At 58.9% G+C, this 16,788-nt stretch overlaps 1 protein-coding gene and 1 long non-coding RNA gene across 3 annotated transcripts in view; one reads left to right on the forward strand and one right to left on the reverse strand.

Annotated features, from left to right (window-relative positions):
• The window catches only part of PDE6B (phosphodiesterase 6B), a 45,725-nt gene extending 29,741 nt beyond the window's left edge, over positions 1-15,984 (forward strand). The window contains exons 8-23 of one of the 2 annotated variants that reach the window (XM_054485695.2): positions 890-956; positions 1,241-1,288; positions 1,868-2,017; positions 2,358-2,501; positions 3,661-3,726; positions 5,283-5,429; positions 7,895-8,002; positions 8,270-8,379; positions 8,867-8,954; positions 9,564-9,664; positions 9,883-9,990; positions 10,653-10,716; positions 11,027-11,101; positions 12,386-12,469; positions 13,698-13,851; positions 14,756-15,984. In XM_054485695.2, the coding sequence (XP_054341670.1) occupies positions 890-956; positions 1,241-1,288; positions 1,868-2,017; positions 2,358-2,501; positions 3,661-3,726; positions 5,283-5,429; positions 7,895-8,002; positions 8,270-8,379; positions 8,867-8,954; positions 9,564-9,664; positions 9,883-9,990; positions 10,653-10,716; positions 11,027-11,101; positions 12,386-12,469; positions 13,698-13,851; positions 14,756-14,817 (1,576 nt within the window). In that variant the 3' untranslated portion in view covers positions 14,818-15,984. The remainder of the gene's footprint in view (positions 1-889; positions 957-1,240; positions 1,289-1,867; positions 2,018-2,357; positions 2,502-3,660; positions 3,727-5,282; positions 5,430-7,894; positions 8,003-8,269; positions 8,380-8,866; positions 8,955-9,563; positions 9,665-9,882; positions 9,991-10,652; positions 10,717-11,026; positions 11,102-12,385; positions 12,470-13,697; positions 13,852-14,755) is intronic. The other variant, XM_054485694.1, reaches the window with a different exon arrangement.
• LOC129035373 (uncharacterized) lies at positions 6,505-9,964 on the reverse strand. The gene is made up of 3 exons (XR_008502177.1): positions 9,855-9,964; positions 8,969-9,091; positions 6,505-8,365 (listed from the first exon to the last, which is right to left on the reverse strand). It is a non-coding gene; the product is annotated as an uncharacterized LOC129035373 (long non-coding RNA).
• Positions 15,985-16,788: the final 804 nt, after the last annotated feature.

Below are 16,788 nucleotides of genomic sequence, written 5' to 3' on the forward strand. Positions count from 1 at the left end.
GCACACACATCCAGCCCAGCCCCTCTCACCCCTGCACACACACACATCCAGCCCAGCCCAGCCCCTCTCACCCCTGCACACACACGTGCAGCCCGGCCCCTCTGACCCCTGCACACACACGTGCAGCCCAGCCCGGCCCCTCTCACCCCTGCATGCACACATCCAGCCCGGCCCGGCCCCTCTCACCCCTGCACACACATCCAGCCCAGCCCCTCTCACCCCTGCACACACACACATCCAGCCCAGCCCAGCCCCTCACCCCTGCACACATACATCCAGCCCAGCCCGGCCCCTCTGACCCCTGCACACACACGTGCAGCCCAGCCCGGCCCCTCTCACCCCTGCACACACACGTGCAGCCCAGCCCGGCCCCTCTCACCCCTGCACACACACATCCAGCCTGGCCCGGCCCCTCTCACCCCTGCACACACACATCCAGCCCGGCCCGGCCCCTCTCACCCCTGCACACACATCCAGTCCAGCCCCTCTCACCCCTGCACACACACACATCCAGCCCAGCCCAGCCCCTCTCACCCCTGCACACACACGTGCAGCCCGGCCCCTCTCACCCCTGCACACACACGTCCAGCCCAGACCAGCCCCTCTCACCCCTGCACACACACGTGCAGCCCGGCCCGGCCCCTCTCACCCCTGCACACACATATCCAGCCCGGCCCGGCCCCTCTCACCCCTGCACACACATCCAGCCCAGCCCCTCTCACCCCTGCACACACACGTCCAGCCCAGCCCGGCCCCTCACCCGTGCACACACACATCCAGCCCAGCCCGGCCCCTCTCACCCCGGCACACATACATCCAGTCCATCTGACTCCTGCATGCACACATCCAGCCCAGTGTGGCCCATCTGACTCCTGCTCTCTGCCCACAGCACACCCCCAGCCGATCACTGGGCCCTGGCCAGCGGCCTTCCAAGCTACGTGGCGGAAAGCGGCTTTGTGAGTCCTGTGCTGTCTGGAGCCCCCACAGCCTTGCCCTCGCTGGGTGTGGTGATGTGTGCTTCTCCTTGTCTCCACCACGTCCCGCCCTCCCGGCCAGCCTCCACGTGCCTCAGCGAAGCCCCACGTCCCGCCCTCACAGCCAGCCTCCACGTGCCTCAGCGAGCCCCCAGCTACCCTGCTTTACCTACTTAAAAGCTCACCTCAGGGCCACAGAGGCCATTTTAGATCATAACAGACCTTCTGCTGCTTTGGATGAAATCGTTTTTCTGATCCTTTTTCAGATTTGTAACATCATGAATGCTTCCGCTGATGAAATGTTCAAATTTCAGGTATCTGTCCATGCCTTGGTAGAAATTACACTTACTTACAAAAGAGGAGATTTTGATTCAGCAATGATGAAGTAAATTAGTTTTTGTCACTTAAGAAACAACTTCAGCCAGGCACGGTGGCTCACGCCTGTAATCCCAGCACTTTGGGAGGCCGAGGCAGGCGGATCACCTGAGGCCGTGACCACAGCCCCCACACACCCACGAGGCGGTGACCGTAGCCCCACACACACCTGTGAGGCCATGACCCCAGCCCCACACGCCCGTGAGGCCGTGACCCCAGCCCCCACACACCCACGAGGCCGTGACCGCAGCCCCACACACGCCCATGAAACCACTCCTGGTGGGAAAACGGCCTCTACCTCCTCCAGTAGGAAAATATCATGACACAAAAACCATGGACATAAACTCCAAATGCAGAAAGGGAGAGAGGGAGAGAGGGAACGCAGAGAGCAGAGACGGGAATGCGAGCCCGGTCGTCACGGCTCCAGGGGAGAAGACGTGAGGTCACTCTCCCCGGCCACACGCCCGGGCCAGGGCCAGCCTCAGCGCGGAGCTCAGCTCTGGACACCGCTCCCGCAGGAAGGGGCCCTGGACGACTCCGGGTGGCTCATCAAGAATGTGTTATCCATGCCCATTGTCAACAAGAAGGAGGAGATTGTGGGAGTCGCCACATTTTACAACAGGAAAGACGGGAAGCCCTTTGACGAACAGGACGAGGTTCTCATGGAGGTAAGCACCTGGGCAGACGTGGCTCCGCTGGGGATGCCCTGCAAGGGGTGGGGTCTGTGCGGTGTGGGGGCCTCCCCGCCAAGCATTCAGCCGTGTGTGTGTGCTCGTGTGTGTGCTGTGTGCGTGCGGCGCAACGTGCGGCCAGGGAGAGGACGACAAAGGGCCCCCCCGGGAGCAGGGGACTCTGCAGAGCACCCAGGAGACCCCGCACAGAAGCACTGCGACACCACGGTGGCAGCCCCAGGACCTGCCTGCGGAGCCACGGGGCCTGGCACACAGGCACACGGGAGGGGGGCGCGCTGGGAGCGCTGAGCACCAGTGACACTGCCACCCCTTCCAGTCCCTGACACAGTTCCTGGGCTGGTCAGTGATGAACACCGACACCTACGACAAGATGAACAAGCTGGAGAACCGCAAGGACATCGCGCAGGACATGGTCCTTTACCACGTGAAGTGCGATAGGGACGAGATCCAGCTCATCCTGGTGCGGCGGGGCAGGGTGTCCAGGGGTCACCCAGGGGTCATGGCGGAGGCAGGTCGTCCAGGGGTCCATCCAGGGGTCACCCAGGGGTCATGGCTGTGTGGCGGGGGCAGGTCGTCCAGGGGTCCATCCAGGGGTCACCCAGGGGTCATGGCTGTGCGGCAGGGGCAGGTCACCAGGGGTCATGGCTCCCTCTCTGTGCAGTGGGGGCAGGTTGCCGGGGTCACAGCTGTGCGGCAGAGACAGGTCACCAGGGGTCACAGCTGTGTGGTGGGGGCAGATCGCCCAGGGGTCATGGATGTGTGGCGGGGACAGGTCACCAGGGGTCACGGCTGTGTGGCGGGGGCAGGTCACCCAGGGGTCATGGATGTGTGGCGGGGACAGGTCACCAGGGGTCACGGCTGTGTGGCGGGGGCAGGTCACCCAGGGGTCACGGCTGTGTGGCGGGGGCAAGTCACCCAGGGGTCACGGCTGTGCGGTGGGGGCAGGTCGTCCAGGGGTCACGGCTGTGCGGTGGGGGCAGGTCGTCCAGGGGTCACGGCTGTGCGGTGGGGGCAGGTTGTCCAGGGGTCACAGGTGTGCGGGGCAGGTCACCCAGGGGTCACGGCTGTGTGGCGGGGGCAGGTCACCCAGCGGTCACGGCTGTGTGGCGGGGGCAGGTCACCCAGGGGTCACGGCTGTGTGGCGGGGGCAGGTCGCCCAGGGGTCACGGTTCCCTCTGCGCAGTGGACGGCCAGGTTACCCAGGGGTCACAGCTCTCTCTGTGTGGCGGGGACACGGCCCCGGGGCCAGAGCTGAGTACAGCCCTGGCATGCCCCCAAGGTCCCTGTGTCTGCACGGCCCCGGCATCCCTTCCCTGTGCTCAATCTCCCCAGCCAGGGGCCTTGTGTGGCCAGAGCCCTCCTGGTCATCATGACAGAGTCCCATCGTTATGCCTGAGGCCTGCATAAGGCAGTGCCCGAGAGACAGGACAGGTGGGAAAGTCAGCAGGCCGTGCACGCGGTCATTTGTCTCCAGATGAGAGGCTGCCAGGGCCTTCCCAGGGTGAAAGCACGAGTTCTTGACAGCGCTTTCCTCCAGCTCACACGGGGTGGACGCACCGCTGTCACCTTGTCCCACACGCAAGGCTCTTTCTCGTGACACATCTGTGTCTCTGTGCTAGCCAACCAGAGCGCGCCTGGGGAAGGAGCCTGCTGACTGCGATGAGGACGAGCTGGGCGAAATCCTGGTAAGAACCTCGCTCCCGTCCCTCCCATGGAGGCCGGCCACGTGTGAGGCTGGGAGGAAGAGTTCTCCATTCTCCGGGACGGACCCGAGGGTGCTTTTGCACACACAGTCATCGGGGATGTTGGTGCTGTGTGTGTGTGTATACTTGTGTATCTAAGCACCTCAGTGTACGTGTGTCTACATAAGCCTGGCTTTCAGTCTCAGCCAGTGTGTCCCTGAGTGTGTTTGCAAGGCCAGAATGTGGCTTTGATGTCTGCACTCCTGAGTGTATCTTCGTGTCTTCCTGTCACCTCTGCGCTTTGCCAGATGTTTAGTCTTCACCGGATGTTTAGTGGGCCTGATTTGGACTAAGTGTCCATCTATGTCATCTCTGCTGTCAGAGTGCCTAGGTGCCTGCAACACCCAGTGTGTGTGCATCTGCATGTGTGTGCACACATGGGTGTCTCTGTGCGTGTGTGTGCACATGTGGGTATCTGTGTGCGTGTGTGCACAGGTGTGTACATGTGTGCACATGTGGGTGTGTATGTGCACACGTGGGTGTGTGCACAGGTGTGTACATGTGTGCACATGTGGGTGTGTATGTGCACACGCGGGTGTGTGCATGTGTGTGCACACGTGGGTGTGTATGTGTGCACACGTGGGTGTCTGTGTGCATGTGTGTGCACATGTGGGTGTGTATGTGTGCATGTGCGCATTGTATGAGTATGCACATGTACACGTGGTGCTTGTGCACATGTATGCACACATGAGTATGTGTGTGCATGTGTTTGCACATGGGCATTTGTGTGTGTGCCCTGTGTGCACCCATGTGTGTGTGCTCATGTGTGCACAGGTGGGTGTGTATTGTGTGCACATGTGTGTGTGCATGTGTGTGCACGTGGATATATATAGACACATGCTTGTGTGTGTCTCCCAGAGACCATTGCTGGATCAATGTGGGGATTATGTGGTGTCCCCATCACCCTGTGTCTGCCTGTGCAATTTAGCCAGAATCTCCTGGGGCCACGAGCCTTGTGAGTAGGCCTTGGACCGAGCATGGGAATGTGCCTGGTGAGTCTGCAAGTCCACTGTTGTGTGTGTTACCTCATGGCTGTGTGCCTGAGCCTACATGTGTGAGTCTGCACGTGTGTGCCTGCGTGTCTGTGGGTGTGCCTGGGTGTTCATGTGTGTGCCCGTGTGTCCACACCGGTGCCTTTGTATTCACGGGAGTGGCCGTGTGTCCAGGTGTGCCTGTGTCACGTGTGTGTCTGTATCCGTGTGTGTGTTTCTTTTCATGTGCACACTTTGTGTTTGCTTGTTTCAACAACATCACCCTGTCCACCCAACTGGGCAAGTTCTTCACTGTTGGGCCACAGGGTAGAAGAGGGGAGAGTGAGGCTGAGCCAGCGGGGCGTGTGAGCAGCCTGGGATACAGGCTGGAGCGCCGGGAATGACACGTCTCCTCAGAGATGCCTGAGGTGTCTGAGGCTTGACAGGGGATCTGGAGGGAAGAAAGGATGAGAAGCAAGTGGGGGCTGTGGCCGGCCAACCTCCCTCAGACCACAATCCCTCCCACAGAAGGAGGAGCTGCCAGGGCCCACCACATTTGACATCTACGAATTCCACTTCTCTGACCTGGAGTGCACCGAACTGGACCTGGTCAAATGTGGTATCCAGATGTACTACGAGCTGGGCGTGGTCCGAAAGTTCCAGATCCCCCAGGAGGTGGGAGACACCGCAGGGCGCACAGTCAGGTCCCTGAGGCCGCCCAGGACGTGGGGGTGGGGATGTGATCAGGGCCTCAGGTGCCCCAGAAGGTGAGGGGGATGAGAATGGGGGTTCCAGATCCCACAGGAAGTTTAGAGGGCAGACGTGTTCATCACAGAACAGGTAAAATGCACACGGGAAGTAAGCATAAAACAAATAATTGGATGGCTGGGTGGATGGCTGGATTGATGGATGGCTGGGTGGGTGGAAAGCAGGGAGGAAGGAGGGAGGTTAGGAAGGAAGGAAGGCAAACAGGCAAGCAGAAAGAAACAAAGAATAAATGGATGGATAGGTGGGTGCCAATGGTAGTTGGATGGTTGGATAAATGGATGGATGGGTGGATGCCAATGGTAGTTGGATGGTTGGATAAATGGATGGATGGGTGGATGCCAATGGTAGTTGGATGGTTGGATAAATGGATGGATGGGTGGGTGGGCCAATGGTAGTTGGATGGTTGGATAAATGGATGGATGGGTGGGTGGGCCAATGGTAGTTGGATGGTTGGAAAAATGGATGGATGGGTGGATGCCAATGGTAGTTGGATGGTTGGATAAATGGATGGATGGGTGGGTGCCAATGGTAGTTGGATGGTTGGATAAATGGATGGATGGGTGGGTGGGCCAATGGTAGTTGGATGGTTGGATAAATGGATGGATGGGTGGGTGCCAATGGTAGTTGGATGGTTGGATAAATGGATGGATGGGTGGGTGGGCCAATGGTAGTTGGATGGTTGGATAAATGGATGGATGGGTGGGTGCCAATGGTAGTTGGATGGTTGGATAAATGGATGGATGGGTGGGTGGGCCAGTGGTACTTGGATGGTTGGATAAATGGATGGATAGGTGGGTGGGCCAATGGTAGTTGGATGGTTGGATAAATGGATAGATGGGTGGGTGGGCCAATGGTAGTTGGATGGTTGGATAAATGGATGGATGGGTGGGTGCCAATGGTAGTTGGATGGTTGGATAAATGGATGGATGGGTGGGTGGGCCAATGGTACTTGGATGGTTGGATAAATGGATGGATAGGTGGGTGGGCCAATGGTAGTTGGATGGTTGGATAAATGGATGGATGGGTGGATGCCAATGGTAGTTGGATGGTTGGATAAATGGATGGATGGGTGGGTGGGCCAATGGTAGTTGGATGGTTGGATAAATGGATGGATGGGTGGGTGCCAATGGTAGTTGGATGGTTGGATAAATGGATGGGTGGGTGGGCCAATGGTAGTTGGATGGTTGGATAAATGGATGGATGGGTGGGTGGGCCAATGGTAGTTGGATGGTTGGATAAATGGATGGATGGGTGGGCGGGCCAATGGTAGTTGGATGGTTGGATAAGTGGATGGATGGGTGGGCGGGCCAATGGTACTTGGATGGTTGGATAAGTGGATGGATGGGTGGGTGGATGGAGAAGTGGGTGGATGAGTGATAGATGAGTAGGTGGGTCAATTAATGAATTAATAGATGGGTCGATGAATGGGTGAATGGGTGGGTGGACAGCAGATGGATGGTGAATGGATAGATTTAAGGTTTTATTATTAGGAGTTCCAAGCAATTTGATCATTAGGCACATCATCTGGCAATAACGGGATTTGGTGTAGGGTGCTGAGGAGATAGAAGCATCCCATCACCTAAACAGAAAGCACAAAGTGGCCCTCCAGGTTTGGCCACAGCAGCGCTCCTCGGAGACCCCCTGGGGAGGCGGGATGGCTTTCCCAGCTCTCATCCACAGTTCTGTGCCCTCCCTGGGTTCTCCTGCCCTGCCCTGCTTCCAACATCTCAGGGGGCTTCCCACAGCCCAAAGAAGAGAATCCTCTTTTCTCATGCCCCTCTGAGAACAGGTGCAGCAGGCCAGCATTTTCAAAAGAAGTTTTACTAAATACTAAGGGAAAACACTCAAGAAAAAATGTATAGAAAATATTTGCAGAATAAAAAATATTTCCAAATAATTTTCTGACCCTAAAAATCACAATGACTGCAGGAAGAGCCTCCTGGTGACCAGCATTCTCTTGCCCTGCAGACATCAGCTCTCCCACCCCAGCCTGCAGCCCACACATTCTGCTCATTCAAATGTCCATGCCTAAAACCGACATCTTAAAATATGCTGCATCCCCAGGGGTCCTCCTCCCAGCTTGAGGCCAGGCAGTCGGATGGAGGCTGGGCGGCCCCTGAAGGCTGGGGCTGTTCTCAGCTCCTGCCCTGCCTGGCTCCACCCCATAGGTGCCAATGTGGCAGCCCCTACCCAGGAAGGCCAGCGGAGGCCAGCGGGAAACGCAGGGACGGGGAAGGTCGGGGAGTCCGGGAGACAGGGTGTGGGGATGATGGTACGGAGCAGGGCTTCCACCGTGAAGTCAGCCACATGTGCCGCTCTGGCGGGACTTACACACTTGCTGCCGGAGCCCTGTGTCCTCTCGGCTCCCCTAGGTCCTGGTGCGGTTCCTGTTCTCCATCAGCAAAGGGTACCGGAGAATCACCTACCACAACTGGCGTCACGGCTTCAATGTGGCCCAGACGATGTTCACACTGCTCACGGTGCGTGGCTGCCAGAATGGCCGGGGTTGTGCAGGCCCTCCTGGTACCAAGGGCAGCGCTCATGCACCCCGAGGGATGAGATGGGGGTCCTCCCAGGGCAGAAGGATGGAGAAGGGCAACGCCCTCTAACACCGTGCACCCCGCACCCCAGCCCTGCAGTGGTTGGAGGTCCAACCTCCAACCCGACTCCTCGGTCATCCCAACCCCTCACCACTCCCCACCCTGCTGGAGCCAGGACCGGTGAGCAAGGTGGCCCTGTCTCTACAGACCGGCAAACTAAAGAGCTACTACACGGACCTGGAGGCCTTCGCCATGGTGACAGCCGGCCTGTGCCACGACATCGATCACCGTGGCACCAACAACCTGTACCAGATGAAGTAGGCACCTCAGGGCGGGCATGGGAATTAGCCCTAAATCAACTCCACGCTCTTGGCGTGAATCAGGCTCCGCATAGCAGGCTATGCAGAAAGTGGAGTCCACGGCCAGGGCCCGTACTCCAGCACTGTGAGAGGCCAAGGCGAGGGGATTGCTTGAGCCCAGGAGTTCGAGATCAGCCTGGGCAACACGGCAAGATCTCTCCTCTACAAAAACTTTAAAAAAAAAAAAAAAAAAAAAAAAAAAAAAAGCTATGTATGGTGGTGCACGCCTGTGGTCCCAGCTACTTAGGAGGCTGAGGTGGGAGGATCACTTGAGCCCAGGAGGTCAAGGCTGTGTTGAGCCACCACTGCACTCCAGACTGGGTGACAGAGCCAGACCCTGTCTCAAAAAAAAGAAAGAAAGCGGGGCCCATCTGGAGGGGCTGCAGAGCGCAGGGTGGGCCGAGGGCAGGTCCCACGGGCCTCACCCCCACCACCTGTGTAACAGGTCCCAGAACCCCTTGGCTAAGCTCCACGGCTCCTCGATTTTGGAGCGGCACCACCTGGAGTTTGGGAAGTTCCTGCTCTCGGAGGAGGTTGGTATACTCACTCTCGGTTTCTGCTGTGGGCACTGGGGACGCAGCGTCCGCAGGACTGCAGGGCCGTATCCTGCGGAGCAGGGTTCTGATGCAGCGAGTGAGCACTGGGTGGGTGAGCACTGGGTGGGTGAGCACTGGGGGAGGGAGGCAGAGAAGGCCCAGGGCCGAGGCTGGGGGCAGGTGCATCGGAGGCCCTGGGAAGACGCTTGTGGGGCTGGTCCACATCTGGAAAGGGCCCCTCGTGGGGTGGGGTGGAAGCCGAGGGGGAAGCGGCCTGGGACCCACCAGCGGGGGAATGAGGGGCAGCCGAGCCCTGAGCGGCCCCCAGGGACCTGGACACTCAGCGGCCCCCTCCCTGCCCTCCCCGGTGGTGACCTCTGAGGCCATCTGCGTCCCAAGCCGACGACCCGGGGCAGGAGCCGCTGGTGGAGGGCTGGGCACCCCGAGGAGGGCCCTGAGCAGCAGGCGGATTAGGGGTCCCGCCCACCGAGGGCCCGAGGGCGGGGGCGTGAGAGGGACAGGCAGCCGGGGCGGAAAGGGCGGGGTCCCCGGGCACCCTGGGAGGCGGCCGCAGGGCGCCTGACGCGCTGGGCACAACCTCCGCAGACCCTGAACATCTACCAGAACCTGAACCGGCGGCAGCACGAGCACGTGATCCACCTGATGGACATCGCCATCATCGCCACGGACCTGGCCCTGTACTTCAAGTGCGCGCCTTCCGGGAGGGGGCGCCTCGCGGGGCGGGCGGGAAGCCTGGGACCCCCGGCAGACACGGGGGCGCAGCCCCGGATTCCGTCCCCGCCCGCCGGCCCCGCACACCCCGGATGGGGCCTCGCTCCGGCTCCGCGCCTCCCTGCAGACGGGCGCTTGGGGCGGGGTCTCCACACTTGCTCCCACCTGCACCTCCCTTGTTCCCTGGGTTCAGGAAGAGAGCGATGTTTCAGAAGATCGTGGATGAGTCCAAGAACTACGAGGACAAGAAGAGCTGGGTGGAGTACCTGTCCCTGGAGACGACCCGGAAGGAGATCGTCATGTGAGCGCGGGCGGAGGGGGCACGAGGGGTCCTTCTTCCCCCGCAGGGACCGGGCCCACTCACCAGCTGGTTAACCCTGCAGCCCTCCCCAGACGCTCTGGAGCAGGAAGAGCCCGTCGCGGCAGCTTGTCGAGGCCTGTGAAACAAATGCGCCGTCCTTATTTCCCCCCAGCTCTCAGGGAGATGGTGCAGAGCTGGGGAGCACACAGGCACTGCCTTGGTCTGTAGCCCTTGGCAGTAACTTACTTCATTTTGACCTTCTACTTTTTCACCTGTAAAATTGTGATTCACAACCAGCCCCTCCCCAGGCTGGTCCCAGGGACCCAGTGAGAAAATACACATGAACCCAGCACTTGGGAGGCCGAGGGGAGTGGATCACCTGAGGTCAGGAGTTCGAGACCAGCCTGGCCAACATGGTGAAACCCCGTCTCTTCTAAAAATACAAAAATTAGCCGGGCGTGGTGGCGGGCGCCTGTAATCCCAGCTACTCGGGAGGCTGAGGCACGAGAATCAGGAGGCGGAGGTTGCAGTGAGCTGAGATTGCGCCATTGCACTCCAGCCTGGGCAACAGAGCAAGACTCCATCTCAAAAAAGAAAACACATATAAACGACCTGCCCTCAGGAGACGCCCATCAGCACTCGTGCCCGGTTTGTGTCTGCAGGGCCATGATGATGACAGCCTGCGATCTGTCTGCCATCACCAAGCCCTGGGAAGTCCAGAGCAAGGTTAGAACAGAGGGCCCTCCAGACCCAGAATCAGTGCCTCTCAGCACAGGGGACTGCCGGGCGGGCGGGAGCCTCGGATGGCGACAGACCATTGTTTGCAAGGAGCTCTGAGGGCCACCTCCGGGCCAGGCCAGGGCGGCAAGGGTGAGGGTGCTGCAGTGTGCCTGCATGGCCCAACTGGAGCCCTGTGTGATGGGGACTCCGGGGGTCTGGGGCGGAGAAGACCGAGGCTCGGAGTCTCACGGGGCGGGCCCAGGCCCTTCCGCATGGGCTCAGAGCTCCACAGACAGCTGCCTTCCTGTGCCTCCAGGTCGCACTTCTTGTGGCTGCTGAGTTCTGGGAGCAAGGTGACTTGGAAAGGACAGTCTTGGATCAGCAGCCCATTGTGAGTGCTGCTTCTGGAAACTTCCACTCCTGAAACGGCTGTTAGAGACCCCTCTTGGTCCTCAGGAGCCTCAGGTCCTGGCTTGGTGTCAGGCAGGGGGTTCCGAGGTCCTGGGGTCTTTATCTCACTTTGTGGGGTCATGTGACATGCGTGTGGGTGGCTCGGATCTGGGTACAGCTGTGGCTTGGGTGATGCTTATGCAGAGGTGACGTCGTTGGCACTGGAGGAACCAGGGCCACCGGCTCATCACCAGGAGCCTCTGGGTCCAGGCAGCTCTTCAGGTGAACCCCAGCGGGGCCGCGAGCCATGCCCCCAGAAAGCCCTGGGGAGGGTGCTGGGGCAGAGAACGCAGGGGGGGCGTCCCAGGCCCACACCGTGGCACGATGGACAACGCCAGGGTCCTCAGGTCAGCAGCGGGGTCTGGATACCTGCTGGCAGCAGGAGAGGCGCCAGCAAATGGGAGAGGCAGGATAGGCGCCAGGAACAGGAGAGGCAGGGCTGCCCCAGCCCCACGTGGACCAGGTGGGAGCTGTGGTTCCTCACACACCCGCTCCGGTGGGTGGCGAGGGGCTGTCTGGAGCCTGCAGTGGAGAGGGCTTAGGCCAGGTGCAGCCTTGGCAGGAAAGGGGGCCTTGGTTGGTCAGCAAAGCCCCACAGGGGAAGGACAGGCAGCAGGTCCATCCCCCGGGCCCAGCCTCTAGAGTGCTGCGTGGTTCACCCTCCACCAGGAGGCTGTGAGGGGACTGAAGATAGCCCAGGGCACTTGGGGTCTGACACTAGAAACAGCTCCAGAGCACGTCTGTGTCTGCCCCAGGTGAGTGCACGGTGAGGTCCTGGTCAGCTGAGTGTCTGGGCAGTGTAGCCCAGCCCAGCTCAGCACTGTGTACAGCGCCATCCCCCTCCCCGCCTCTCCCCAGCTGCAGGAAGGGTCCCCAGAGCCAAGAGGGGGCTGCCCTCAGGGGACCACAGGCTGGAGCCAACAGCAGCTGTGGGAGGGAGCTGCCCACAGTTCCTAGGAGTTGTGGAGCAGCTGGCCGAGGGGGAGGGTGTCAGCTTCCCCTCCCGAGAGCCAGTTTCTGTCGGGCAGGCTCCGTCCCAGGCTGTGTCTCCACGAGCACATCTGAGTCACAGGGTCGGGGGGCTGGGCGGGGTCCGAGGAGCTGCCTCCCTGCCCAGGCTGTGTCTCCACGAGCACATCTGAGTCACAGGGTCGGGGGGGCTGGGCGGGGTCCGAGAAGCTGCCTCCCTGGTCACTGTTCTCCCACCCTCTGTTCCTCCCACCAGCCTATGATGGACCGGAACAAGGCGGCCGAGCTCCCCAAGCTGCAAGTGGGCTTCATCGACTTCGTGTGCACATTCGTGTACAAGGCGCGTGGTTCACGGGTGTTCCGAGCTGACTGGGGCAGGGTGGCTGGGAGCAGGCAAGGGGGCGTGGGCTGGAGTCGTGTGGACTCACACAGGCCCGGCGGTGTCCTCACTGGAGCAGGGATGCCAGTGCCGGCTTCATGCCGCTCTCGAGTGGGGCAAATGGGGAGGAACATCAGTTTCCGTACCCCCACAGGTGCCCCAGCCGTCCTCACCCTACTGTGCCCCTGGAAGCTTTGAGTCCTTTCCCAGCCCAGAATGTCCTCTGCTAGCCTCCAGGCCCACCCCAGAAGTTCCCCCTCAGTGCCCCCCACCGTGGCCAGCACTGTTTTGGGGACCCTGGCTGCAGCTCTGTGGGTTCATTTGTTCCATATTTGTGAACCGTCGAGGCGGGGCTGGGTCGGCCTGTCTGCTGGTGTGCCCGCCCACAGCGGCATTTGGAACAGCAGAAGGAGCCACATCCCTGCCAATCTGCCACAGTCCGATGCCAGTTGAGTCTCCGAGGACGCAAGGCAGACACTGAGGGGGAGACTCGCTGGGGCAGGGGTCTGACCGTGGGGCCCCTGTGTGATGCCCATAAGAGCCAGCTGCCTCCGGCCGCGCTCCCTGGTGATGGAATCCACGCCCCAAGGAGGATGCCACGGGTTCCACATGAAGTTGTCCCGGAGTGGGCCATGCCCGCTCCCCACCCCGTCCCACCCACCCCAGGTCGCCAGTGCTAGGGAGAAGGTGGGACAAGAGAGGATATTTGGGCCTGAAGTGGCCACAGGTCAAGGCCCCACTGCAGGTGCCCCCGACTGCCTTCCCCACCCCGCCACACTCCATGTGTGATGTGCGTGAGTGCACGCATGTGCTGCGCTTGCATGATGTGTGCCGTGTGTGGGAGGGACGGGAGAAGGCACTGCAGGGCCTGCTGTCCGCCTGCGCCCACCACCCCTCTGCCCAGCACCCTGCCCCCGCCCCCTGAGCTGTTCTGCTCGTTCTTGGGTTCCTCTCCCTGCAACGCTGCACCCTAAGCATTCACACCCTAAAGCTCCCGGCTTTAATGCCACCAACACAGGCCGCGAGGTTTCTCCCTTCATAGGGCTCTGCTGGGAAGGTGCCCCCTCTGTGGCACTCCCTCCTCCTGCCAGGCAGTTCCCCTACGAGGGGGATGAGCTGGGGAAGGGCTGTCTTACTCTGGAGAGAGCAGGCAGGACAGGACTCGTGGTGACTTCTCGACTCCCCTCAGGAGTTCTCTCGTTTCCACGAAGAGATCCTGCCCATGTTCGACCGACTGCAAAACAATAGGAAGGAGTGGAAGGCGCTGGCTGATGAGTATGAGGCCAAAGTGAAGGCTCTGGAGGAGAAGAAGAAGGAGGAGGAGAGGGTGGCGGTCAAGAAAGGTCTGGCTCTGTGTGGCCTGCGGGGCAGGGACTCGGTGACTCTCCCAAGGCAAAATGAAAAGACAAGGCACAGAGCAGAGTTAAAATGGAGAAAAGCAGAGCTGCTTTCAAGCAGCCCCGACGTGGACAGGGCCGGAGTGCAGGGAAAGAGGCCACGGCGGGGGAGAGTGGCAGCTGACTCCACCTCAGTAGCAAACCCGGACTGAAAAACTTCCTCCGTTCCTAGCCAGTGAACCCCATTTTTCACTAAAGAAGTAACCATATGTTATGTCCTTTATAAAGGACTTAGTTGTAACAAGTCAGCACACCCCCCAAGTTCAAGTCCCAAAGGCATCGTGGTCTTGCCATTTGCCCGCGCTTGGCTACCTTAGCTCTGAGGTTTGGCTTGCTATTCCTGCTATTCCCGCTATCCCATGCTATTCCCACTATGCCGTGCTATTTATTCCCACCACCCCATGCTATTCTTCACTCCACCATGCTATTCCCCTATGCCATGCTATTCCCCTAGCCCATGCTAGTCCCACTACTCCATGCTGCTCCCACTACCCCATGCTATTCCCCTATCCCATGCTATTTCACTATCCCACGGTATTCTCACTATCTCATGCTTCCCATTATCCCATGCTATTCCCCTACCCCATGCTATTCCCGCTATCCTATGCTACATAAACAAGGCGACTTCAGGACTATGGAAGGCCAGGATGAGCATAATCAGGGCACAGTGTCAACAGGGGCTAAAGCACTAAGAAAGGCTCAGCCCGGCTAATCGGCTTGGGCTGGTCACAGACCCAGGCGCTGTCCTTCCTCCTGCAGGGGTTGGTAGAGGTCACACCAGGCAGGAGGGAAGGAATAGTGCTGGTGTGCACAGGTGGTTCCACTCACCATCTTCTGTCTTCTCTTGCAGTAGGCACAGAAATTTGCAATGGCGGCCCAGCACCCAAGTCTTCAACCTGCTGTATCCTGTGAGCACCGGTCCTGTGGGGACCCCATGGCTCCCTCAATCTTCACCCACTAGGATTTGGGTTCTGCCTGTGGCCATTTGCTACAAGAGGTTAGGAAGTCCAACAAAATGACTGAAGATCTTTCTGGGTATTTTATTTTTTTATTTTTATTTTTGGGAGGGGATGGACTCTTGCTCTGTCACCCAGGCTGGAGTGCCGTGTCATGATCTCAGCTCACTGCAACCTCCACCTCCCAGGTTCAAGCGATTCTTGTGCCTCAGCCTCCCGAGTAGCTGGGACTACAGGCGCCTGCCACCACACATGGCTAATTTTTGTATTTTCAGTACAGATGGGGTTTCACTGTATTGGGCAGGCTGGTATCGAACTCCTGACCTCAGGTAATCACCCCGCCTCAGCTTCCTGAAGTGCTGGGATTACAGGCATGAGCCACCATGCCCAGCCTGTTTTTATAAACTGAAGCCAACTGTGAATAAACTGTAGCTTACATTACTCATCCATTTTTGGATAGTTACCACTGGGAGACCTTTGAAAAGGGTCCGTGAACTCTGAAATCACTGAGAACATTTGCAGCCACACATGTACATATGTGTATACAGGTAGACAGATGGACACAGAGAGGCCGTTTCTCATCTGGTTTAGGAAAACACACATGCTCAGGAATTCAGAATAAAATAAACAGAAAACTAGTTGCCCATTATTTGTGGTAAAATGATAGCAGAAGCCACCCTACATTTGACCCATCAGAAAATTCTGCCAGAAAGGTCCAGGCCACGAGTGGAGCAGCCATCCAACTTCAGTGGTCTGAGTGGAAATGATCTGTAATGAACACCATGCAGAGTGGCGCTGATGGCCCCAGACGGCTCCAGGAGGGCGGGGCGGGGCTGGATGCCGATGCCCGTGCACCCCCATGATTAAATATTGGTGAGCCTGGAGTAAAGGACAGAGGCAAAGAAACGGACTTCCCAGTTGAAATGGGTATTATGTTAAATTCAGGATGTTCAATTCATGATGTGAGCTCCAAAGCATTTGCTCCCAACACTAGATGACGCTTAACTAGATGGGGTCATTGCGGTGGGTGTGGGAGAGCAGCAGACATGCCCAGCACAGCTACAGGCCTGCAGGAAGCGGGTGCTGGGTTTTCTGTTTGAGACAGTCTCACTCTGTCACCCAGCCTGGAGTGTAGTGGCTTGATCTTGGCTCAATGCAACCTCCACCTTCCGGGTTCAAGCAATTCTGCCTCAGCCTCCTGAGTAGCTGGGATTACAGGCACCAATCACCACAACCAGCTAATTTTTGTATTTTTAGTAAAGACAAGGTTTCGCCATGTTGGCCAGGCTGGTCTTGAACTCCTGACGTCAAGTGATCCGCCCACCTCGGCCTTCCAAAGTGCTGGGATTACAGGTGTGAACCACCGTGCCCAGCCTTTTCATCTCACTGGTCAGAGACCCCTGGTATCCAGAGCCTGGGACGGGCATGAGGGGCTCTTAAGAGGTTCTGAGGGATCCTGCAAACAGCCCCTCTGGACGCCAGGACAGGATGTGAAAGCAACTTGCTCACTCAAACCTCACCTTAACCAAATGTCCTGAAAAGCTTGTAGGCTGCTTCTCCCTTTGGCTTTATATTTGCAAATGAACTCATTTTACAAACTGAGGCTCCAAGCTTAGATTTGCTCAAGGCACGTAACTGGGAAGTAGCAAATTCAATCTGTCCATTGCAAACCACCAGGCCAGGGGTTAGGGTTGTTGGCAAGCTCACAGACAGGAGGGGCGAGAAGCCCAGGAAGACTGCTGGGGAGGGAAGTCGCTCAGGCACCACAGGACCACCTCCCTGCACAACTCAAACAGCACTCAGGCCCTGTGCTCAGGAGGTCACATCACCGGACTTTTAGTCCCAAGTCTGACCTGGCCACCTCCTGGGATCAAAGGGAGGATTTGTGAAGTGACAGGTGGGGGCAAGGGGTTATTGTGGAGGACCC

The sequence above is a fragment of the Pongo pygmaeus genome, chromosome 3 (genome assembly GCF_028885625.2).
Source record: "Pongo pygmaeus isolate AG05252 chromosome 3, NHGRI_mPonPyg2-v2.0_pri, whole genome shotgun sequence".
NCBI classification, from domain to species: domain Eukaryota; kingdom Metazoa; phylum Chordata; class Mammalia; order Primates; family Hominidae; genus Pongo; species Pongo pygmaeus.